The sequence below is a fragment of the Coturnix japonica genome, chromosome 12 (assembly GCF_001577835.2).
Source record: "Coturnix japonica isolate 7356 chromosome 12, Coturnix japonica 2.1, whole genome shotgun sequence".
NCBI lineage: Eukaryota > Metazoa > Chordata > Aves > Galliformes > Phasianidae > Coturnix > Coturnix japonica.
This window is the reverse complement of record NC_029527.1, coordinates 3,033,614-3,057,916: the sequence shown is the minus strand read 5'-3', so window position 1 is coordinate 3,057,916 and position 24,303 is coordinate 3,033,614. Positions and strand designations below refer to the sequence as shown.

At 38.4% G+C, this 24,303-nt stretch overlaps 1 protein-coding gene across 2 annotated transcripts; it reads left to right on the top strand.

Moving 5' to 3' along the window:
* The first annotated feature begins 5,574 nt into the window (after positions 1-5,574).
* On the top strand, positions 5,575-23,046 carry TAMM41 (TAM41 mitochondrial translocator assembly and maintenance homolog). Of its 2 annotated transcripts, XR_004308825.1 has the most exons (9): positions 5,575-5,765; positions 5,973-6,152; positions 7,066-7,158; positions 10,683-10,833; positions 11,814-11,959; positions 14,007-14,172; positions 15,227-15,289; positions 22,041-22,345; positions 22,380-23,046. XR_004308825.1 is itself a non-coding variant. In XM_015874784.2 (8 exons), the coding sequence occupies exons 1-8, from the start codon at positions 5,628-5,630 to the stop codon at positions 22,115-22,117; spliced, it is 1,014 nt and encodes a 337-aa protein (XP_015730270.1). In that variant the 5' UTR covers positions 5,575-5,627; the 3' UTR covers positions 22,118-23,046. The 2 variants fall into 2 exon arrangements, 1 of the variants encoding a protein (XP_015730270.1); XM_015874784.2 differs by having other exon boundaries at positions 22,041-23,046.
* The last annotated feature ends 1,257 nt before the right edge of the window (positions 23,047-24,303 follow it).

Sequence of the window (24,303 nt, the reverse complement as noted above, 5' to 3'; positions counted from 1 at the left end):
CGTCTGCTCAAATGAGACCTAAGATTTCACAGCACAGTAAAGAGTCTTCTGCTGAAGACCACTCTAATATACTTTCCTCCATTTGTTCTGTGGAAACATTTTGGTATTCTGTAGCTCTGTTTTTCCCCCAGCGCTCTTTGTAAATGAGCAAAATCATTTACCTCGCGATCCATTTTTGTCTGAGAATCTATGCATATCATGTAAAAGAAAAAAAACACTCAGTGCCAAGCTGAGACGTATCCTTCATTGCCAATTAACTTTTGTTATTTGATTATTTAAGCTAATTATTGTGAAAGCTAAATCTCCACCAGGCATACAGGGCTTTAAAACCCAACTCTAAAGATATTCATAAACATCAATGTCTTTGCCTTTAATAAAGGATTATATATATTTTTATAAATGTATATATAGTTCCCAAAATGTCAATAGAAACACTTGACATTGATTCTAGCTCTGGAATGGAGCAGTCTTAAAGAAGCAAGATCTGAGCCAGCTTAATTGGCTCGAATTCTTCACAAATTTGGCTTAAAGTGGGTGAACTACTCAGTCAATGCAGTATTTTGGGAAACTGTGCATTTTACTCTGAAAATATGTGTTTTAAGTGATAGCATTTCAGTTCTCTTGGAAGACAGCAGCAAGACAGACCTGAGCACTAAGCCGCCTACACAGCCAGAGACCAGTGACAGGAGGCACGAAGTAGCTATACTAAATTCTGTTCTTTTACTGGTATCATCACTTAACTGGAAAACAAGGGTTACAGCAGCTTGCTCTGTAGGAAGGACTCAAAGCTGCATATCAAGGATTTCTGGCCCACGTATGCATAGAATCCATGCAATGTTAATGAAGTCCCATACATTTGATTTCCTTGGTGAAGGTTTGACAGAGCTGTACAACTCTGCCCAACCCTACAGAAGCAGCCTCAGTTTCCTCAAAGATCAGTAGACACCTAAATCCTGACAGCACAGAGTGACCCTTTCTAGAGGTGCTGCCATAAGCCTTTCAAGCTTTACAAAAGTCAACCCATGCCCTTAGGAGAACTTACAGATTCTAGTATGAAAGATGAATGCATGATTTTTTTTTCTATCTAGAACAATTTGTTATTCTCATCTACTATGAAGACATAAAATAAACAGTCCAGGAATCATCTGAATTTTAACTGTGCTTTAAGACATGGCTAATTAGAGCCTAAGAAAGGCACTAAAAATACCCAGACATGCAGCTGACACCTTCTTGTTTCAACTTGAGAACCTTCTGTGCCAACTTAGAAGCAGTGACTAACAGAACTGCTTTTAATGTCTGCTTTTCCATGAACAGTCATGTACAAGAACTACTTTTTCCTCCCAAAATAAGATGGATAATTAGGTTGAATAAAAATTTTTTCCCCTTCTCCTAAAAAGATGGATAATTGCTTAGGTCATTTAAGAATTCAGCAAACAGAGCAATTTATCCAAAACTTAAAACATCCAGAAAGGACTGATTTCTCATCTATATTCAAGGTTCTTCATTGCAAATGTTTTTTACTTAAATAAAAATCATTCCTGGCTTTCAGGTAAAGATGTATCTCTCTGCTTTTATCAGTCTCCACCTGCAATACTACACTCAGGTTTGGGGTCCCCCAACACAGCAAGGACATGGACCTGTTGTAAGAGGTCAAGATCATCACCTGGATGGGCCTACAAGAAAAGAGAGGGACACTTTTTTTTAGAGAGAGTAGTGATAAGACGAGACTGTAATATTAAAGAGCGCAGATTCAGATTACATATAAGAAACTCCTTACTCAGAGGGCGATGAGGCACTGGCAGAGCCTGCCTAGAGAAGCTGTGAGTACCCCATCCCTGGAGATGCTCAAGGCCAGGCTGGATGGGGCCCAGGGCAAAGTAATCTGGTGTGTGACAACCCTGGACTAGAACCCAGAAAGGAAAATGCACTTGGAACTATGAAGAACAAAAGTGTTCTACTGACTAAGGCTGAACTGTTTTGTAAAAAATTAAATAAGCTGCCCAAAAATGGACTTTGAAGGCTGCTGATTTGTGTCAGTCACTTTCTACATCCACACCTTCACTCATACTATTATGCACTCCTGTCACCTTGCTCTCCACCATCTTTACTTTGGGACCTGAAGGGCTGGCCAGGTAAAGGAAAGCAGCAGTAAACTACTTGTTTAGTAATAAGGCTGCAAAAAGGATTGTGGGAGATAAACTCATCGTGATTCTACGCAGCCCACACAAGCATTAGCTTAAAATATCACTGCAGTGTATTTTTCAGCATCGTTAGTTGTTTATTCAGCTTAATGATCCTTCCCTTTTTTTTTTTAATTTTTTTTACACAGAATTTCAGTGCTGCTTTAGTAATAGACAATTATGAGAATAAATGTCTTAAAGCAGCTACAATTATTAGGCTAATAAATAATCTACTGCCTTGAAGGTAGAAGTGCCTTGGTTATTAATGGATTCAAAATACTAGTATATTGGTAACAGCAAAATACAAGTGTTTTTCCACTATGTAAGTTGTTGTAAAATGAAGTTCCTCCAACACATTACCTGCAAATTACAAGATCTCACACTCAAAAACTATTACCTAATGAACAGTAGCTGAATTAATCCAATCTTGATCAACTCAAATTCAGCGACACACTAAGGAAATACTGTAGAATACATGGTGGACATCCAGAACCTCAGCTCGTTACACCCTCAGACTAATAGACTTGGCCATTATGCATCTAACAGGAAAACCAAGTCTTTAATAAACATTATGGTTAATTATGAAATATACTCTTTCAATTGGAATTACTGACAAAACAGATTAAAAATAAAGATGATTGGGAAGTATCCTATTATTGTCAGTGCCCCTGGAAGCACAGTTACCACTGTAATTGTTACCATCACTTCCAGGAGGTGTGTTATTATTTACCTTACTACTGCCAACAAGTCACCAGCTGGTATTACTCTCATTTTGCATCACTGAAAGTACAGTTAGAGCTCTGTTACCTTTCCAGAGCCAGGGTTGTTAATAATTCAGGAGTGCTTAGATAGGAAGCAGTGAACTTGGGATAACCTATGGCTCCTAATTGTTCCACATGATAATGGCAGAAGGAAACACCTTGGCTTGTTACTGTCTGATGACTCCACAGAGGAGAAAAAGTGTAAGAAAAATGAGATGTGTCTGTTGACTTTCCCTACTGCTCTTATCCAACTACAGAAAATAAAGAAACTCCCCTTAAAGTAATCAAATGGGAAGGTGGTTTAAGGCACCCAGTTAAAAAGTGAGTGCTATTGATTTTTATGTGCAAAACAGCGACTCTCAGCTACCACGGGAACTTAGCTGGTAATAAGCAACATTTGGTTTTATATGGAAGTCAGTTCCTCAAAATTAAATATTGCTGTGGTTGAAGTAATTACATAGCTTGGAGTGTGACTGCCTGCAGCACACCACCTGCAAGAAAAGAACACAGTATTTGTCTGCTGCTGTTTCACTGTGTTCCATAAAAGTTAGTGCTGATGTGTGAAATAAAATTTTCCTTACGTTGCCAGTCTGCTGCTGAACTTCCTGACTAGAATAAGCAAGAACTGGAGTCAGGAGTGCCAACATTTCAATTCTTAACTATTATTTGTTTTCATTATCCTCACTATTATCATTGCCAGGTAGTAATCAGTTTACTGATTTTACATATTCTTCATAATAATCTCCCATTTTGGTGATGCTGATGACTAAGCTGGTTTCAGCAACAGGTCTGAAAGAGACACCAAGAAATTTTGAGCTACATCTCTGTCCTTGTTTGAAGAAGACTGAAGAGAGCCTGGTCCTACCCTACTGGTACCCGTCCTTTAGATATTTAATAGTTTTCATAACATCCATGGAGACGAAATCAGAAGATGAACAGACAGCTTTTTCTTAGTAAGCAGCACCATCACAGGTGAAGTACTTAATTTCACCTAAAGCAGCATTTCTGACACTGTGGAGAAGATGATTTGATGAATCCAGTTCCAAGCTATCAGATCAACTCATGAATTGATAGGATGCATTTAGAATCTCGTATGAAGTTCATAGGGACAGTTCACTTTAAATCAACAATGAGGATTCTGGTATTAAGGTAAGTCTGTGAAGGGCTAACACTGAAACATTCTACAGTATAGGCTTAGCATGTGTTGAACAGCATATACCACTTGGAATTCAGACACTGAACAGAGTCAACCTCTGTGAGGCTCCTTTACTCTAAGGAACTGGGGAACACAACAGTACAATCAGAATGAAAGCCTACAGTTACAAATAGGTTTTCTAGTCATGTGGGGGCTATATGTGTTTTATTGCCAGTGGCAAAAGCTGAAAAGGAAGCTCCGACTGTCATACCTTCTCATGAGAAACAAACTGCAAGATCAGAACTTGCTTAACTGAAAAAGAAGGAATAAAAGCAAAAGACAACTGTGACACGATATATCACGTCCTTCCTTACACTACTTCAGTGCGTGGAATCAATCACAGTCAAGATTTGAAGTGAGAAAGCTTAAAAAAACACACACCACCACAAGTACTTGTATCTTTCAAACTCGTGCTGTCAACAGGAGACGATTTGTCTCTCATATCCATCAGCACAAACATGTGGTAAAGCACAACATTGGTGACCCGGTTAAAGCGAGACTAATTTAAAATAAAAAAAGCTGGTTTTAACCCACATCAGTTTTCCAGCCTGTTCTGATAGGCAGCCATGCAAACGCCTATTTGGGCTTGTTCTTATTTACTGTAGCTAAGCGTTGTGCTGCTCTGCTATTATTGCTTTACTTTCCATCATATTATGGCACAACATGAATCCTTTTCTCAGTTATTATGGATTTATTTAAGTTCCTGAGCGCACCCTGAAGCCTGGTTTGGGTGGGTGGTCTTCATTACCAAATCATTTTCATTTGTGATGCTTTATCAGAATTAAACATTTTTATACGTTTTCTTTCCTTCCTTCTAGGTTATTCTAATAAGCTGTTGTGTCCTGCTCTCTTCTGATCCTTTTATTTAAACAGGATCACGGATGGAGAATGATGGATCTTTTCCAGAGTTTACAGGTAGCTATAAAGAATGGGAGCTGAGATTAGAAAGTAAGCCTGGCCAATAAATGAATGTCAATATTTGAATGCTTTCTCTTTAAGTTTTCTGCGTGCTTTAGGATCTGTTTGAGCAATGTCAATAACTAGTACCACTTTTCTCTGCTAGCTCATTTAAGCTCTTAATTAAGCTGTTTACTAACCAGCCAGGAGGTACCACTTATAACAGCATGCAACAAACATGATTTAAACATGGTTTAAGAATGACTCCTCTTAGATTCAGAAAATGTACAGGAAAATAGAGCACTTAATACGCTTGTTTCCACTGGTGGTTAATGATTTGCTATGTTGCTACAGCTAAAAACCCATATAAAACCAGTACTTAATAGGGTGAACTATCACCTAGTATAATTTCCAATTATATTAGGATATATACAACTATACTAGGATGACAAATATCAAACAGTCTCCCTATAATATTCCTTTATGTGCCGCTATGGGGCGCCCCGGCACTGCGCGACGCAGCCAGGAGGCGGCGGCCTAGGCCTCAACCGAGGGCGGGGAAGGACGGCAGGAAGGCGGGGCCGTAGAGCCGGCATGGCGGTGCCCGTGCTGTCCAGCTCGGCCGTGAAATTCCGTCAGGTCCTGGCTCATTTCCCTCAGGAGCTCAGCCTGGCGTTCGCTTATGGCTCCGGTGTCTTCCAGCAGGACGGGGCCTCGGCCGGGCACAGCGAGGTGAGCGCGGCGGGGTGGGTGCAGGCCGCTGTGTCTAGTGCTGTGTTGTGCCTTTAAACCGTGTCCAACCTCAAGGTGTGTGTGTTCTATTTCTTGTTCATGTGTACGATAATTACCTCCTATCTATATATTATGCATCTGTTGGATTAATATGATTAGCATTGCTTGCTGACATTGAAAAACCAGTCCTTTTCTCTGTGTCCACAGAACAACATGCTGGACTTCGTTTTTGCAGTTGATGATTCTGTGACCTGGCACATGATGAACTTGTTAAAGAATAAGAATCATTATTCTTTCCTCAAAGTGTTTGGGCCAAAACAGATAAGTAACATACAGAGCTACGGAGCAGGGATTTACTACAATACTTTAGTGCCGTGCAATGGCAGGGTGAGTATGACTTAAGGAAAGCCAAATATTTGTGTGTGGAGTATTGAAATGATCAGCGTACGGCAGATTTTCATGCAGGGAACACATCGGAGGGATTGCAGCTTCACTGGTGATATTTTCAATATTGAGATCTCAAACTATTTCACAAACACCAGATTTGTGAAGCTGGGTTTACATTCTGTATCACTTGCAGTTTGCCAGTGACTGTGAAGTGTATCACTGTTGTATGTATGGCGAAACACAGGCTTAAATTTAGCAGCTGACTACATAGTGATGGTGAACTGAATTTTTACTGTTTGACATAAGAGTATATTTAACATAGGAAGTTGTAAATGACATAATTGTTGTCTAATGGCTAACATCCTGGTTTTGGAAGTTTGGTTGTATTTAATAATTCTAGGTAAGCATTTACTTGTCCAGCATTGCTCCTACATAAGGACTATGTGCAGAATGTATCTGGTAAAAAGGAGTGCAGGGTAAGAAGAGTTCGTTCATGGTTTTATTAGGCAATGCTGCTATCAATATTGCTATTAATATTGTTTTTCTAGTGAATTAAAAAAAAGCTCCAAACCTATTACAGAGCTGTGCCATTTGTGTGGCACTTGTGTGTACAATCATCTTCTTGCAGAGCAGTTCTCTGAGTGTTATCAAAGGGAAGCTTTTATAGTCAAGGTGTGTTGGAAGAAAATCTGCAAACACGTAGGAGCAAAAACTTAAAGAAAAAAGTTGTGGATGTTAAAATGTTTTAATTTAATGCACACAGCTCTTTATTGTTGGTGTGTGTTTCTTAGAATTAATGATAGTTAAGTACTATTAAGTATTAGTATAAGTAGTTAGTAGTATTAAGTTTCATATAACGAAAACAGTGCAGTTATATTGTTATTCAGAAACCTTTACTATGCTTTTATTTCAGATGATAAAGTATGGTGTGATTAGCACTGATGCCCTGATTGATGACTTACTTCACTGGAAGACCCTCTATGTTGCTGGACGCCTGCACAAACCGGTAACCATGGAATAGCTTTCTGCCTTTAGTCCAGTTATTCAAAATTTACTGTATTAATGCAAAAGTCCCATATGAGGTAAAATAGTCCACCTACCATCCCTGACAAATTACAGGAGTCACCATCATTTAATGCAGTAAAATAATTGCAGTCTGAAAGATGAAAGCTGTGCTCCTGTGTGCCTACTGTCTGCTTCATTCTCTTGTTTAAATATCTGTAATTAACTGTAACGTGTAAAGTGTGTTGGTTGTGATTCCCATGGGTGCCTGATTCAGTTCACCTTCAGCAGATGGGGTGACAGTGCTGAGTTTAATTTCCTTGGACTGGGGGTGAGGAGAGAGCTCTGATCAAGTCATAGAACAGAAGTTAATTATGCTCCTAAAAATTCTGAGGTGTAACTTTAAATAGTAGCACTGAAACAATCTAACTTTCCTTACCTCCCCTGATCTACATCAGGTTAGAACAGCTGTTATCTTTGTAAAGAATAAACCTAAATGCAATAAGGAAAACTACCTTTGTTATTTTAGTCATTAACTGTGAATACTGAACTTTTATTTTCAATGCGACTACAATTGCTGCTGCTTTGATTCATTTTAGAGTTTCTTCTTGGTAAATTATTCTTGTAAATTATGCTTCTTGTCTTCTGATGGTGTCCTTGCACAGTGAGGCAGAATTTGGTATTTTCAGTCACTAATGAGACAGCCAGAGATCCTGCTGCATAGGACCAAGTTACGTTCATAAAACTTAGAGGAATTTGCATTGAATGAAGTATGAAGGATTTAAAGTAGAATTTGACTGAAGAATTACTTGGTGGATGTTTAGATTTTCTTCTTGTAGAATCAGTAAAATCTCTAGGCTGGATTTTCAGATGTTGCACTGTACTTGCAGACATGCCCCAGTTTTTTTTTTTTAGATCTGTTGTACAGATTTCAGGTGTCTGCTGGTTCTGGTTTCACCTCTGATTGATGTTTTGCTGTTTATATTTTAAGTGGTAGAGGTAGCAAGGTTGTTTTCCTCCTTAAAATGTACAGCAGGCCTCTCTTGGGAAGCAGGCAGGGTTGGGTCTGTTTCTGTGTCTGTTTCACTGTAATCTCTTGCATGCTCTTTGCCATTTGCGCTACTTCTGGGCAGGCAGAGGAATATTGTTTAAGTTTGGGAGTTTTATTCTCACTCGATGTGAAATTGCTCAGGGCCTTTCTGATGTTCCATTACAAAGCTGTCACTGAGTAAAAGCTATCCAAACTACTCTAGCATGTGAACTGAAACATTTGCTCTGGCTTAGAAATCTTGGTGTAATTTTCACTGGAGATCTTGTTTCTATTATAAATTAGTTGCCTTGATCAAATAATTCTACAATGTTCTGCTGAGTAGATGGAATTTGGAGTCGCAGTTTAAAAATGCTGACTTTCTTCATAGGCTTCTTTGTGTTAAAAGTTAATTTGCTTTTCATCTGAAAATAAAAGCCATGATATTGATTCACTAAATTTCCACTGAACTGCACTGGAAATCTGAACTTGGTTTTGATTTCTTAATAACTGGTGAGTTTCTTGGAAAAAAAAGCTTCTGTAACTAAAAAATAAGCAAGCACCAGTCACAGCTGACTTTGCTTTCTCAGATGTTTTTAGAGCATCTGAAATGTCATTGATTGTTTTTAAACATAGAGTGAGAGTAGAATAAGCATTTGTATTTACTATTGTCACTGAAATTAAGAGAAGTCTTTCACAAATGCCATAACCACTGCAACTTTCCATGCATTTGAAGTTTGAAGCCCAGCATATTGTTTCCCTTAGAAAAAAGATCTGATGCATCTTAAGGAGTATTTTTAGTGAAGGAGTTTATTCTTTTCACGCAAGTGAGCCTGTGGTCTTCCTTGGGGAATAGCAGCACCACAGGCTGCTGTGTTCTTTATTGTTTCATTATAGGAGTGAGCTATGGAAGGGCATGTAACCAGACTAGTTGATGAGATTTTAAATATGAGTTGACCTTGTGACTGGCCTGCATTATATATTGGGTATATCTAAAAGTCTGTGTGCGTTCAATAGACTCCATAGTTTTCAAGGAAATCACATTTATTCTGGATTCCCTAGCAGATGGATTTGAGGTAGCTTGTTCTGTCATCATCCTTCATTTTATTGCTAGGAAATACAAAAGTGATTTGCAGGAGAAGTTAGGAGGAATTCTTAAACGTTTGCTTTAACAGTGAACTCTTGTTTTTATTTTAAAAATTAGAGGGGAAAAAAACCCTCCTATTTCAATAATTACCGTGGCTCGATTCCACACTACTGTATATACTTGATGTTAGGCAAACTTATACCTTAGTGTAGAAGGATTGAAGCAAGCGGTCTGTATGCTGTTACGTTCACTGCCGTATCAAAGTGAGACTGTTCTAGTTTGACACTCCTAGAGGCTTTGTAGTGGATAAGAATGAAGCTCTGAATATCAGCCAGCCCTGGCATTGCTCTGTTGATATCATAGAACAGCTTATGTTGGAAGGGATCTTGAAGATAACTTCGTTTCCAGCCCTGTGCTGTGGCAGTGTTGCTTATGGCTGGAGCAAACACTAGATGTCCTTCCTGTAAGGAGAATTTTCTGTAGCAGTTATATTGTTTTCTCTTTCTCTGTTATGGAGTCTAAAGGAAAATATTTACTTGAAATGATACCTTACCTCTTTCTGGTTACGTTTTGTTACATTCTGGGAGCAGAATTTCAAGGAATATTGCAACTCATTCGTGTGTGTGTTCATTTCTGGGGAGAAGCAGCAAGTTGGATGAATTTGTTTACTGCCCATGGATTTGTAGATATTCTAGAGTAAGCAGATATTAAGCATCTGCCCTTTATAAGAATGACAAACTCTCAACAGAATATGTTCTTGGAAGAGTCATTTTTGAAAGGGCATTGTCAGCCGCCTTGTAAACCGGGCTGATTCTTATCTAATGTTTGACATTTTCCTCATACAAGGTAAAAAATACCTGCTCCTTCTAGGGGGAGAACTGATAGTTAAGGAACTGCTTCAGGTGTACAATAGAGCAGCAGTGAGGAGTCCTCTGAGTCCCCTCTTGGGAATAAGAACAGTGTGAAGGGAAAGAGGAAAACTTCTCTTTTCTGTTGTTCCATTGTTCCATGCTCTTTCAGTGTGGTGAGTGATCTGTCTTTTTTTTCTTACCGTATCATTAATGCTATGTGAGATATTTCTGGTATTTTCACACTTATTGTTTTATGAATCTTAATTTTGTGAGAACGAAAAGGTGAACAGCTCTTCAGAGATTAGTTGATGGCTGTTGCTTAGATTGATTCCAAAAGCGTTTGTAAAAACAGCCTTTTATAGTAGGCTGTTAATACATAAAAAGATGTTCCCCTTACCCGCAGTGGAAGCATAAGATGATACTGAAGCATTTATTGTACAACTGTAGTAGGATCTAATCTCAAATGTATTATTTTCAATGTTGGATTGAGTTACATTATTTTTAGCTCCATCTTCAGTAGCACTTTCCTGAAGCCTTGCTCCCAATGACTCTGATTTTTTCAGGTGAAAATCCTGACACAGAATGAGAATGGCAAGCTACAAGCTGCCCTTGTTAGCAATCTGAAGAGTGCAGTCACAGCAGCCTTTCTCATGTTACCAGAAAGTTTCTCTGAAGAAGACCTCTATATGCAGATTGCAGGACTCTCCTATTCTGGTTAGTATATGGTCTCTGAAGTCTCTGAGGAGAAACGGTGTAATTGGAGCTGTTGTACTACGCATACATTGTGTGAGTAGTAGTGAGCCTCATGTTACAAGTCATCTCTTCTGCTTTTGGTTTTGCTTTCTTCAGGCTTTTGCATGCTCCAGTAACTGTATTTTATAGCTGTGTACATAACGATTGGAAAACTGTGCTCTCAATGCATGGTGTTTATTCATCTTTATTCTGACAGTAGGATGGAGAGAAAATGAATTGATTGAGGATTTTGTTTATTGATTTGAACTGAGTTTTAAACTCCTGGTTGGTAATGTCAGAAGCTACCAGGGTTGTATGTACCAGAGGTAGATGAACACTCTAATACAGCCCTCTTATTACAATTACTGAACAGTGTCTCAAAATGAAGTCAGAAATAGCGGTGGTGTTGAAGGGATTTGCTTTCTTATAATCTACTAAGATAGTACTTGGCTCAAAGGAAAGTTGTGGTCTGAGCATGTGTTAATAGCTGTATTTCACATATTGCCCTTGAAGTGTGGAGGCAGTGTAAGTTATTTTAGTAATGGAAAAATAAAGGTTATTTGATTTTTGAATACAAGGTACAGAGGCTGCTCTCTGGTACTGTTTAGTGAGCCACTGAAGCTGGTGTCTGATTGGAAAGAATATAGTTTCTGCTGACTTAGAGCCTGGACTTGACAACTGGAATTTTTTTTGTTGTCCAAGTGCAAAAGTGGATACAAGAGTTGATGATATTGCATACCAGAGGCTGCATCATGGTTCTGAACCTTATTTTCTGTGGTTGAAGTTATTTGGATAGTATTTTTGACTGTTAGAAGAGAAAACCTAATTATGGATTATGTAGATATGGATAGAATTGAAGAATAAATATTAAATAACACCTTTTGTATTATTTTTTTTGTTATATTTTCCTTATTTGACTTCAGTTTCATCCAAGAAAACTAACTTTTTTTTTCCTTGACTAGGTGACTTCAGAATGATAATAGGAGAAGACAGATCGAAGGTGCAGAATATAGTGAAACCTAATGTACCCTATTTTCAGAAGCTGTACAGTAACATATTACAGGACTGCCCTCAAGTGGTATATAAGCACCATCTGGGAAGGCTGGAGGCAAGTGTTTTTCTTCAAGATATTTTTAAAACAAACAAGTGGAAGTACTTTATCACATTGACAGATTAATAAATGCATGGCTTTTGTTTAAGCAAAAATAACTTAGAGGTGCAACTTCCTGCAATCAAAACATTCATCTCAAAAAAACAACAGTGCTTGTGTGCTAATTATGAAGAATAGTGTACTGAACTCCATGTTTGGCTTAAGGTACAAGTGAGACTCTGCAATGAGAAGTGGGATGCCACAGTCAAGGGACTGGTAGCAATTTTTTCTCTTGTATATCACACTTGAAGATTCATACAAGGATGTTCATGCTCCATTTCAGCGTTAGCATGAGTAGTTAGCATGGATGCGAGTTACTGCTTAATCCTCAAGTTACTGAGGTTACTAACTAATGCTCCCTTTTAGGATGTGTCTGTTAGAAACTGAAGCAAATTGTTGCATACACAAGCAACCCTGAGTTCAGTAAAAGCTTTTACTGCAGTGCTTTTGAGTGCTACGTGGGCAAGTCTGTTATGGCAGCATTCTCTGTTTTCTTACCAGTGTGATTTTGAACACAGGGAATATTTAAATGTATTTTTAATAGAACCAATACTCCATTTTCCAAGAAGATATCTAGTTACAATGGCATCTATTTCTGTATTACTTTTGAGCAAAACCTTCACAGACTCACAGAATGACCCGGACTGGAAGGGACCTCAAGGACCATGAAGCTCCAACCCCCCTGCCTGACAGGGCCACCAAACTTGCATGTTTACTAGATCAGGTTTCCCAGGGCCCCATCCAGCCTGGCCTTGAACACTTCCAAGGACGGGGCATCCACAACCTCCCTGGGCAGCCTGTTCCAGGGCCTAACCACTCTCCTAGTAAAGAACTTCCCCCTAACATCCAACCTAAAACCTTGTGGTTTTATTTAACAAGTGTGTTAGATAATAAGTCTTTTTGGTATTCCTTAGTAGTCCTTGAAGCAGTGAATCAATTGTTGTCGCATTACTGTTTATTTTGAGATTAATACTTCATTTGCCCACACCTTGAGTTGGATGTTTGTCATTATTCCCAAGACCGAAGAAGGTAATTGCTATCTGGAGTACTACTTAACAGAAAATAGAAACCCTCTCTCCAAGGACACATATTTGAAATTACAAAGAAAAATCTTCCATAAAAGATTCCTCAGAAACAATTAAAAGCAGACACTAGTTCTTATAGTTCTGGTTCAGACAAGGGTTCTTCCCACATAACGTTAAAAGCCTGCTTATTATTGACTCCATCTGTAGTCAGTGGGTGATTCATCTGGATATCATTTTCTTTCCATTGACAAGAGGGAGTATAGGACAACTAGACTCCTGTCTGATGTCTCCAAAAATGTGGAAGAAAACGTGTGGGAGTACTCAGGCTCTTAATTTTTTCCTCCGATTTTGGAGAGACCTGCTCTGCTGTACACTTTTCAGTATTTGTTCTCACATTTTGTATAAACGTGTACAGCCCTGCGTGTTGGTGTCATTGGATTCAACAAAAGGTCATGGGTGTTTCTGATGTAGGTTGAAAAATGTGAAATGAAATGTCTTCCAATTATTCAGGCCAAATGTGGGTTGAGTTTAAAGCAGAGAAAATATTTTTCAAAGTAAACTGTGTGTGTGTGTGTAGTTTGATTAGATTCAGCAGAAGACACAGAGATGGATGTTTTTTGGGAACGTTTTCTTTCATTGCAGCGTATTTGTTTCCAGAGGAAATGGGGTGATGCAAAAGTGGTACAGTTTTAATGAGAACTTACTTGTAGGAGCAACAAGGTTGTGTGTATGCAATTAGTTTTCCCTTGAATAAAAATGAACATTTTTCCAGTTATTCTTCAGGTTCAGAACTGAGATTTTGCATGGGGAGATCTCATTAGTGTTGTCAGTGGCTTTTATGTGTGAAATGAAAACAGTTTTTTGAGGTATTTGTCACATGCCAGAGTTATCTGGAAGACTTTTGTGACTTCTTTGGAAATAGAATTTACTCCATTAACACAAGTTGGTTTCCCCCCCATTTTATTTTTTGTGATGTTCAGATCGATAAAAGTCCAGAAGGTCAATTCACACAACTGATGGCTTTGCCAAGGAGTCTGCAGCAAAAGATAACTTCTCTGGTAGACCCTCCTGGAAAAAACAGAGATGTGGAAGAAATTTTACTACAAGTTGCCCATGACCCTGATTGTGGATTCGTGGTGCATCAAGGTGAGCCTAAACCAATATCTTTAATCACCCTTAAGACATAATAGATTTATGTTATATGGCCATATACATTAATTTTATAGCTTGCTGGCATTACCCTTCCCAGTTCCATTAGTTCACACAGATGTGATGCTCTGACAGAGTGGAGGCTTTGAAGAAGAGGACTGAGGTGCTTCTTATCTCAGATAGCTTCTCTGAGGCAAGATTGAATACAAGCAAGTTAAAGTTTATTCTGAAGACATCAATATTTCATTATTCTGCTGATAAACAGATACATTTAATACTAGAACATTCCTTTCAGGTACTTGATGCATCTTACTTCCAGGTGGTTTGTTTTGCAAGCTCCATGAAAAGATGCCTGTGAGCAACAAAACACGAGTCAGCTGCAGAGGGAGCTCTTACATTGATTTCAGTACAATGGTTGTTAATTGCATATAGCACTAGTGCTTTTGGTTGTCCACCCTGAGCCACTTACTTTAGCAGTTGTATTTAGGTAGGTTCCATTTACACCTAAGAACGTATGATAGGAACTGAGCTTGCTGCACTGTGAAGTGGTGAACAAGCAGTGTTTTGAAGCTGATCTTTTAACCAAGTCAGCCTGCACAGTATAAAAAGCTGCACAATATAAACAACCCAACCTGGCAAGAGAAGTGCCAAATGCCCATGTCAGCTTGAAATGAACAGTGAGTGTAATTCTGATCTAAACCATGTTTATGTGGAAAATAACTGAATCATTTTTCATTTCTTATCTTGGAGGTCTTAGTCTGGTCACTAACTGAATGAATGTCATCAATTCATACTTGTTGCGTGTTTTAAAATTGACCTTTTTGCCTCTTAAATAAGGAAGAAATATGAAGAGTTTATATTTTCAATTGGTTGGTCAAAGTGGAAGGTAAAATGTACTTTCTCAACTTAAGTATGGTTTATACTTTCAAGCTGGCTAATTATGTAACTGTAGAATATTTAACTTGTTTTTTTCTGTTAGAGGATTAAGAAAAAAAAATCCCATGAAACTGCTACTGAGATGGGTAACATCTGTGTGCTTTTCTATCTGCAGGCATCTCAGGCATTGTGAGATCTTCCAGTATAGCACAGAGTGCTAAAACCATACTAACAGCTGGTAAGAATGTGTGTGATTTCTAAGCTTTCTGCTTTTACAGCGTAAAAATTATAGGGCTCCACAACTGTCTTGCAAGAGACTTCAGAGAATAAGATTTCTAAGTGTCTAATGAAGATATTGAAAGGCTGTGGGATGTGAGAGCAGAGACTACATGACCTAATGACAAAACAAAACCAAAAACTTTTTAACTTCAGTTTTCTTTTTGATGTGGGCCAGAATTAGCTGTTGCACACTGATTTTACTCTAATTGTATTTAAAAAAAAAAAAAAGAAAAAGAATTATGTGATAATTCCTTTTGACTTTCTACATGGGAGAGATCCACGTGTTGTGTTGATGTTGTGTAGGCTCTCAGGTTGGTTTATGGTAAAATAAAGGAGAGGATGAGTTTAGAGGGAGAGAGCTTAGGGTCTGAAGTTTCTGTCCAAGTTCAGAATACAGGTGTGTGTTCAGATAACTGGATTCCTTATAGGGTATATAGAGCCTATATACTTGATAAGCATTAGTTATGGCTGTAACTCTCATATTCCACAATGAAGTACTTTAGAAGAAGAGCTGAGTGTATTACAAAGTCAGTGAGATATCTGTGGACAGCAAAAAAAAGGACTTCCTGAGTAGAAACATGGGAAGATGTAGGGATGTTTTTAAGCCACTGAATTCTTCCAAACTGCACAAAATTAACTGCCAGTTGTGTAGCTGAAGCATCATCCTGTCATTACTGGTTCTAGAACCAGTGTACTTTTTAAATGTAAAAATCAGGGCCATCTTAAAAGCTGGATGGACTGCAGCTCAGTTTAAAATAAAAGCTTAAGATCTGAGTCAGCATTAACATGAGCAAAATGGAGATCAGGAGATTGTCTTAATTCCTGCAAAATGAGAAATCCTTGCTCCTTGCTTGAAATTGCTCCTACCATTGTCTGAACTCATTCATACTGATTCCTCTGTTTTCCTCAAAAGCAGTTACATACATCAACATCATTACTGGTTTCAAAAGCAGCTATCCATTTTCCTATTAAGCGATCCTTATCCAGATTTCTACAGCTGCTGTTTGCTTCCCATTTGCTATTAAAGCTGGTGGCCCCATGTTGCACTTCATGCCTCCTTGTGAGAAAACGCAGGTTGCAGTGTTCAGAACCATTAGTGGTTTGCTGAGGAAAGTAAACAGGGATAGTTGTGCTTGTTTTACATCTTTTTATATACTTTCGTTAGTGGTTTTGTTGTACTTCTAATTTTTTGCCAAGCTTTCTTTAGTAGCTCAAGGAGAGTAAGAACCTTAACTGCATCTGAGAAACTTCACTTGTATTTTATAAGCTAGACGTACTGCATGTGCTGGTTTCTAATGGAAGGTTTCCAATTAAAAAGTGAAGCATTCCTTTTAGGGTTTGTTGTTAAAGTGACTTGCTAATGGTCAAGCCTTGGGTCACAACGTGTCCCTTTTAGAAATAGCAACTTGTAACCTCTCTTGTTCTAAATACACAGTGATTTTGTAGAGCAAAATATTCAGAGGGAAGAGGTACATAAGGTAGAGCTATTGTGTGTGAATGCAGCACTTGTGAAAGTTAGCAGCCTGACTGAGCTGTGGACACAGTTGTTGTGTGCAGCTTCAAGAATAGGAGTAAAAGCGGTTAAGCTTTGTCAGATTGTTTTTATTCTCCACTGCTGAAATCCTGATAGACAAAATCACCTCTGGGATTTGTGAGCTGCTTTTGTGTCATTCAGCAAATCGCTCTCAGCCAGTGTTCGTACTGAGGCTGCTGGGAGGTCCTAATGCAAGTCTTAGTAGGACTTTTAATTTTTGTGCTTTCCATTTACCCTTTCTCTTAACAACTTCTTGATTCCTGTGGTGATTTGTCTTTTCTTTAAAATAGACTTTAGTTGTCTTCTGACCATCTAGTTATATTTTAGAAATCTAAGCATTAATTCTATGTATTTTCTTCCACTATTTTTAATGTTGGAAATGCATGGCTTTCCTTGCCCACTGCCTGGTGCTGCTTCCTCACTCACCTCCTGCTGACTTTACAGGACCCCAGCAGTTTCACCCACTGAAGGTGGACAGAAGCAGTAATTGTGTAAATAAACACTGAAATTTCAGTGAGTGTTAATGAAGAATTAATTTTGCCTGGCCAGGGATGCAAGCCCACATTTTCTGATTTAAGTATTTTTTTTTTATGAGCCTTTTGCCTTTAAGTGCTTTTTTGTTTGTTGTGGTGTTTTTTTGTTTTATTTTTTATTATTTATTGTAATTCAGTTTGTCTGAAGGCTTTTTCTGCCTTCTAACAAAGATCTCCCAACCATTGTTTCTTAATTTGAAACAGTTGTCACTAGGGGGCAGGCGTTAATGCTGGTCACATTGCTTTGCTGCTTATCAGGGCTTTATCAGCCAGGACTTCTATAGGGTGCTACAGTACACAGACAAAACATTGTTGCTTCTACATAGAAAGGATCTATTTGACTCATGGAATAAATGTGTGTTACAGGAAGGTCTTCAGCTGTTAGATTTAATCTTTAGGGATGCTGCATTTCTTTCTTAGTTCTTTAACCAAACTTTGTGTAATGCTCTGTTCCCCTAAGAACTATTTTTACACATCCTAGTAGAGACTTTAAGACAAGTGTGATGGTTCTCCAATTCTTTTTCATCTACTCTGTTCTTCTGCAGTGCTTACAGTAAGAATACTAGTGGAGGTATAAGAAAATGATGGAAGGATCCTGAAATCAATAACCCTATTAAATAAGCTCTGGCTTTTTCCATCCTGTCCCTGGTAACAGTATAAGTACTTCTGTCCCATGTCTGCTTATGAAAGAATTAATTCTCATTGCGTGACCATCACTTTGTAATGAGGGACACAAAGTGATGTCTGTAGTTGATTCTTTTATCTTAATAATAATAGCAAAATACGAAATGCCCGCGTGCTGATCTGTGACAGGGTAGTGCAGTGTAGGGCGTGCTTCTGAATTAAATGTTAAACTGGGAATAGTCATTGCTGGGATGGCATGCTGTGTATTAACAGTGCTGGCAAACAGCATGGGCAAAATAAAGGATTTCAGCCCATTTAAGAGAATTTTTATCTTTCTCTGCCAGTGTGGTTTTGAAGTTGAGCTCAAGCGCTGGTTTTGTTTGTTTTTAAGTGCCCTGTTTAGTTCTTGAAAATGTGCCTGTGTATTTTTTTTCTGCGTCTGTGGTGAGATTGCCTCTCTGTTTCCCATTAGAGATGGCACCATCATTAGATTGATTTTCCCACATAGTCAGAGTCTGCAAAGTCTTTGGGAAATAACTCTGAAGGGGTTTTTTTGTTGTTGTTTTGCTCCTCTGAAAGAGACGCTGAGACTTAGCTTAAATTTCTTCTTTATGTCTTAATAGAGGAATGCTGCAAGCCTTGGAAATGTCTTATAAATAAAATGTTGGGGATACATAGTGGGTGAATTGTTCAAGAATCAATTGTTGAAGATCCTTTAAAGTTAACACAAATGCTTGTTAGATGCTCTGAATAACATTTTCCTTAGATTTGTGCTGTTAGTGTACTATGTCTGCATGGAAATATTTGCTGTGAACTCGAGGGAACAGCCTATATAAATGTTCCGTAGTTTCATAGTAACTGCCTGAGCAAATACTGCATTACACTGCAATTCACTGTATATTTGTGTAAAGTTGTATGTGCCCGTGTGCTAACAAATGTTCACATTCCCTGTATAGCATGACAGTATATTCAGTAATCCTTTATTTCAAAAGGAAATAAAGAATGCAGCATACAGTTATATCTATGGGGAAACTTTAGGGGACCTGTAAGATAGTAATTTGGCTATAATGTAACAGTAACACTTCCATGGGACTGTTAAGCAAAACCAGATACAGCTTATGTTTACACTGAAGTTTTGTGGTCTTGATTCCATGTGCGTAAGGTCTTTGTTCTCTATCATGTAGTGGAAAAATCTAAAGGGGGTGTGGAACCGCCAAGTTGTAGGTTCATAGCTAAAGCAGAAAGACATTTTCATGTGGTCCAACTGCTTTGGATTCGGAGACTGAGCCATAATTACAGCCATTAACTTTTACTACAGATGTGACTCATCACCCTGAGGGCTGCTTTAAGAAACCAGCTGTATGTATAAACCTGTATTTCGCTTTGTAGCGTGATGTGCTGGGGCAGAAATGTAAGCATCTTACTACATAAGATGCTGGGTTCATGGCTGGAGTGGGTGGAGTTCAGCAGAGTTCTCCCTGCAGGGGGAAAATATGAAGAAAAAGCTCTTAATGCTGAGCTGCTGCAAGAGGCAGAATAGGTTGGCAAGCTGATAGAGCAAGCTGACTTACAGGCTGCTGTGCCAGCTCAGTTAATTACAGTCCTGCAGGGCTGGAGCAGCTGCGTTACTCTTGGTTTGCCACATGCTATACTGTGCTTCCAGAACTACACTGACTTCTTTGGAATCACAGAACATCAATCCTGGCAAAGCAGTTTCAACTTTGGAGGGGTTGTGTGCTGGGAGTGTAGTACCAAGGAGGTTGGACAGTAACTGTCAGAGCTATGCAGTGACGTAGTTTAAACTTTTGAGATGGGAGCCACTTACTTCATTTATATGCTATGCCTGAACTCAAGTCTGGCCTTGTTCTGCAGCTGGAATTCTTACACTGCATGCAGCTTTAATGCAGATGTGTGAGGTGTTGTGGAACTCAGAAGATTATTTTTTTGTTATTTGGGATGCTGCAAAGGAATAACATTGACTTCATTGGTGCATTTACTTTTAATGAAAGCCTATTTAAAGTAGAAAAACTTGAGCTTACAGAATTATGTGCATCCCATGTGTAAATTGAAATATACTTATGGATGACTTTTTGCAGAAGCTCGACTTGAGTTTGTTTAAATTGCACTTAGATAAACTGAAAGTACAATTGATTATACACAGAATATACAGAATGATTTATGATGGGCTTTTAAAGGAGTTGTTCTGGAGTAGAGCTAGTGTTTTTCTGTATTCCTGTGTGCTCATTTGGTTTTTGGGACTCTAGACTATTGATAATGAAAGCATCTTTCACCTAAAATGCAGAATGCAATGCATTGAGGAAATTGAGAAAGGCCTTTGTAGGCCTAGAGTAAGGGCATGTTGTTTACCAAAGTTTGTGGGGAACTGCAGGCTGATATTAGAATGTTACAGATACACTGGCTTAATATGAGGTATTATAAACAAGTGTTAGGCAAGTTACTCTGAAGCAAAGTTGTTCCAGATAAGATCCCTGTGCCAGACTGCCCGTATTGAAGTCCATAGCACTGTAGGTATGTGCAGTGTTGCTAAATTGTTGCCATCTGTCATCATCTTACAGTTATTTTTGCTTTTCATTTTATGAGACTTCAGTTCATCTGGGTACGTGCCTTATTAACCTGGTTTTCCAGAGCCATCATCATTTCAGGGTTGTTGCTTTTACCTAAGGACACAGATGTGTCCTTCATTGTGCAAGCTGAGTAGATTTGATTTCTTGCAGATGCATTATTCCCTCAGTTATGCAATGGTAGCTGCCATTACTTAGGATGAAGCAATAACAAAATATTCAAGAAAGTTATCGTGTACTTTACAACTTGTTGAAACCAGAACAGATTTCCACCCCAAAAGTTGGAAGCACATTTCCTATGAAGAAACAATATTCTTTTCCACTTGTTTGCAAGGCTCTCAGTAGCAGTGCTCTGGGGCTGCTTCACCTTAGGGGCTGAAATGACGTTCGGGAAGCTTTGTGTGGTGTGCACGGTTTGTCTAATCAAGATGGGCATCAGTGTGATGCTACTAAATTCTAGCTGCAGGGTTATGAGGTTGTACTTAAAACGTTACAGCATGAGAACGGAGAGCCTCTCAGTCTTGGAGTGCAGCATCAGGCAAGGCTAACTGAAATCTTGTTAGAAAAACTGGTGAAATAGCATTTAGATGCATGAAACTTGTTGTCAGCCAGTTGTGTGCTCTTGTCTTGCTTGATTAGACTGTTCTTTTGTCCTGCCTAACTTCTGGTTCACCTCTTGTCCTCTTCTTTCTCATTACCTCTTCAGCACACCTTTGGCTGCTCAGCTTTGGGTATAGCTCTGGTTCTTGAGGATTAGCCCTAATCTGATCTGCAGAGTGTGGTGGTGGTCTCCAGTGACATGCTTCAATGAATAAATGTCTATCACAGATGTGCTCTGCTAATTAACCTGCATGCATAATGGTCTGGATGCCTTTAAAATAGTCCTGCTTCTGTGTCCAGCTGCATAATTGAAGGCTACCGAGTTGCTGGTGTCTGTTACTAGTCTGGAATATGATCTTATTCAGCTGGATGTGTTATCTGGTAATAGATTAGGGAGGGCTTGAAAAGTATGACGTGCTGGTGAGGGTGTGCAGCAGGAAAAGATGGTTTAAAAGCCTTTAGGTGTTGAACGTTTTAGATCATTGTTGTGTTTTAGAAGTTTGCATCAGTACAGATAGAGTTGGGAGTTCTGTAACGTATCTATACAGATGCTACACCTGTTCGTTGTATGTGTTTTTTAGCAATGTTTTCAGGCCTTCAGAACGATCCTAGTTTTTGCATGCTTTGATGGTATTAAAGTGGGTTTTTTGTGCTGTTATTTACCATGTTATGACTGACAGGTTTATTGCAAGGTTATTGCATGTTGGCATGATGTTTTAGGTTATTGTCATCCTCTATATTTTAGTTAATTTACTGAATATCTGTTATGTGTTTTAACTTTCCAGAGTTTTGATATCTTCTGATGTCTTTTCCTTTTTTTTTTTTTTCTTTTTTAAGGGGCAAAGAAATCTGTAACTTACAGTATGAAGAAATTGTATAAGATGACGAAAGGATGGTTAAAGACGACATCTTGAGTCTTGACATGGGTAAACAAGTGGTACCTTTTCTCCAGATGTTTTGCAGGTGTTTCTGGGCCTACTTGCAAAGATGAAAGTCTACATAAGAAGCCAGTTTGAATACCTTTCCTGTCCATTTTTACTACTGCAGTGGAACTTTTTATTAGAGGGGAAGATTTGATGGCAGTAGGGCAGAGGATTTACTGTGTAAATACTGAAATAAATTTTACTGCCTATATGCATTGGGTTTTCAAAGAATTTTCAGAAACCTTGAGTGAAGGTGGTGAATTGTACATAGAATAAAAACCAAAGCCATTTATTTTGTATGTTTTGATAGTTCTATTTTTGAAAATGTCACCAAGGGTCTTGATTTTAGTTCTTTCAGAGACAACTGAAGAGCCCGTAAAGCCATACTAGGTAGGTATATCTGTGTTGTTCAGGTGACAACTGCCAAACTCATAGCTAAGCATTGTTAGAGGTGTCATGGTTGTAAGGAAGGCCATAGTTTTGTTGACTTTCAGCATTTACTTGTACATTTATGGAATGTTTTTAGCAAGAGATTTTATCAAAATGCTTGAAAGTCATGAATTTTACGGGGAAAAAAAGTACCTATTGTATAATTTATTGGCTTTTTTTTTGGTTCTTGAAAGTCATGGCCGTGAAGATAAAAACTTGTTCACATTTGCTTAATTAAATGAGCTGTGTTGAAGAAGTTGGACCATCACATGAATTCTTATGTCACATTAAAGAATTGAAGTTTATGGCAGTGTTCACATGTGACGTGATAAATCTGAAGCATCTGTTGTAAATGGAATCTCTTTGGCACTGATTTAGGTGGGTTTGCAAACTTCGGGTGTTATATAAGAATAACTTCAACATTTTCATTCTGATTGTGAAAATGGCTTTTTTATTTTTTAAGTAAAAAGTGTAAATATCTTACCTTCTTAGCATGTGGTTGTTCTTCTTTCTTGTGTATCATATGTGTGGTAGGGCCATCTCTCAAGGTATGCTTGATTTAATGATCTTTAAAAAACATTGTGGGAATGAAGTTGACTGCAGTTTTCAGGGATCAGTTCAATGCAGAAATGTACAGAAAATGTGGAAAAACTGCACTATTTTATTTAATATGACTGACTAAGTCTTGCATCAGTTGTGGGGGAACTCATATGCCGTGAATTGTCAAACAATTTCTTGTACTTCTCACATAAGCCATAGTTAAAAGAAATCTGAAATCAGATAATGACTTACTTAGGTGTATGTTGGAGAATTCTTAAGAACAACGAATATGGATACTGCTGGTAGAAATGCACCCTGACAGATAGGAGGCTTTTGGATATAGGAACAGTGCGAGAAAGAATTCAGAAGGGAGCCATGGCTTTTTGAATGAGCTGGTTGCCAAGTGAGAAGTGCAGCGTTGTCAAAACTGCCTGATACATTCATCTAATGAAGTAACAGCTTTTTATTTTTTGTTCCAAAGGAAGTATGCAATAGGGAAAATTGTGTATGGGAAGGTCTGTGAGCCAAGACCAGATTTTACACCAGCAGTTTGTGGATTTTTAATATGGCCCTCTCTATTATTAGGGGGAAGAGAGCCACCATCTACTTGGAGGGCTTAGTAAGCAAAAAACCCATGGAAATAAAACCTGCATTTAATAGTGTTTAATACATCATCTTCTCACCATTGTCCCTGACAGACTCGATGAGATGACTTCTAGTGACATTGTGTTCTCCTGTGTGTATGAATTCTGTTCTTGTAGTCAGCTTTTGAAAAAAATGGCTAGAAGTTGAATAACAGTTAACTTTGTTTCTAGACATTCCAGTTACTGCAATTGCTAGGAATTTATTCGGTGCCTAGATAATTAAGGCTAAAAGCTAAAGTTCTGCCTCATTTATCTCCTTTATAACTGAAAATGTAACTGTTACATTTCTGTAATTATTATTCCACCTAGAATCCCAAATTTTCGTGGTGCAATACAAAAACCTACAAACTGAAGGAGGAAAAAAAATCATCTGTAGTCCACAGGTGAAGCAGTAACTGACCCACAGAGTGAACAAGCAGTATGGCCCAATTAAGAAGTTATCAGTGGCAAAACTAAATGCCCTTCCATTTTAAAGAGCTCCCTTCCCTGTAGTAATGCAGTTATGTGAAGTTTTAGGTCTTGAGCCATACTAGGAAGTAATATCATAGGACAAAACCTTCCTGA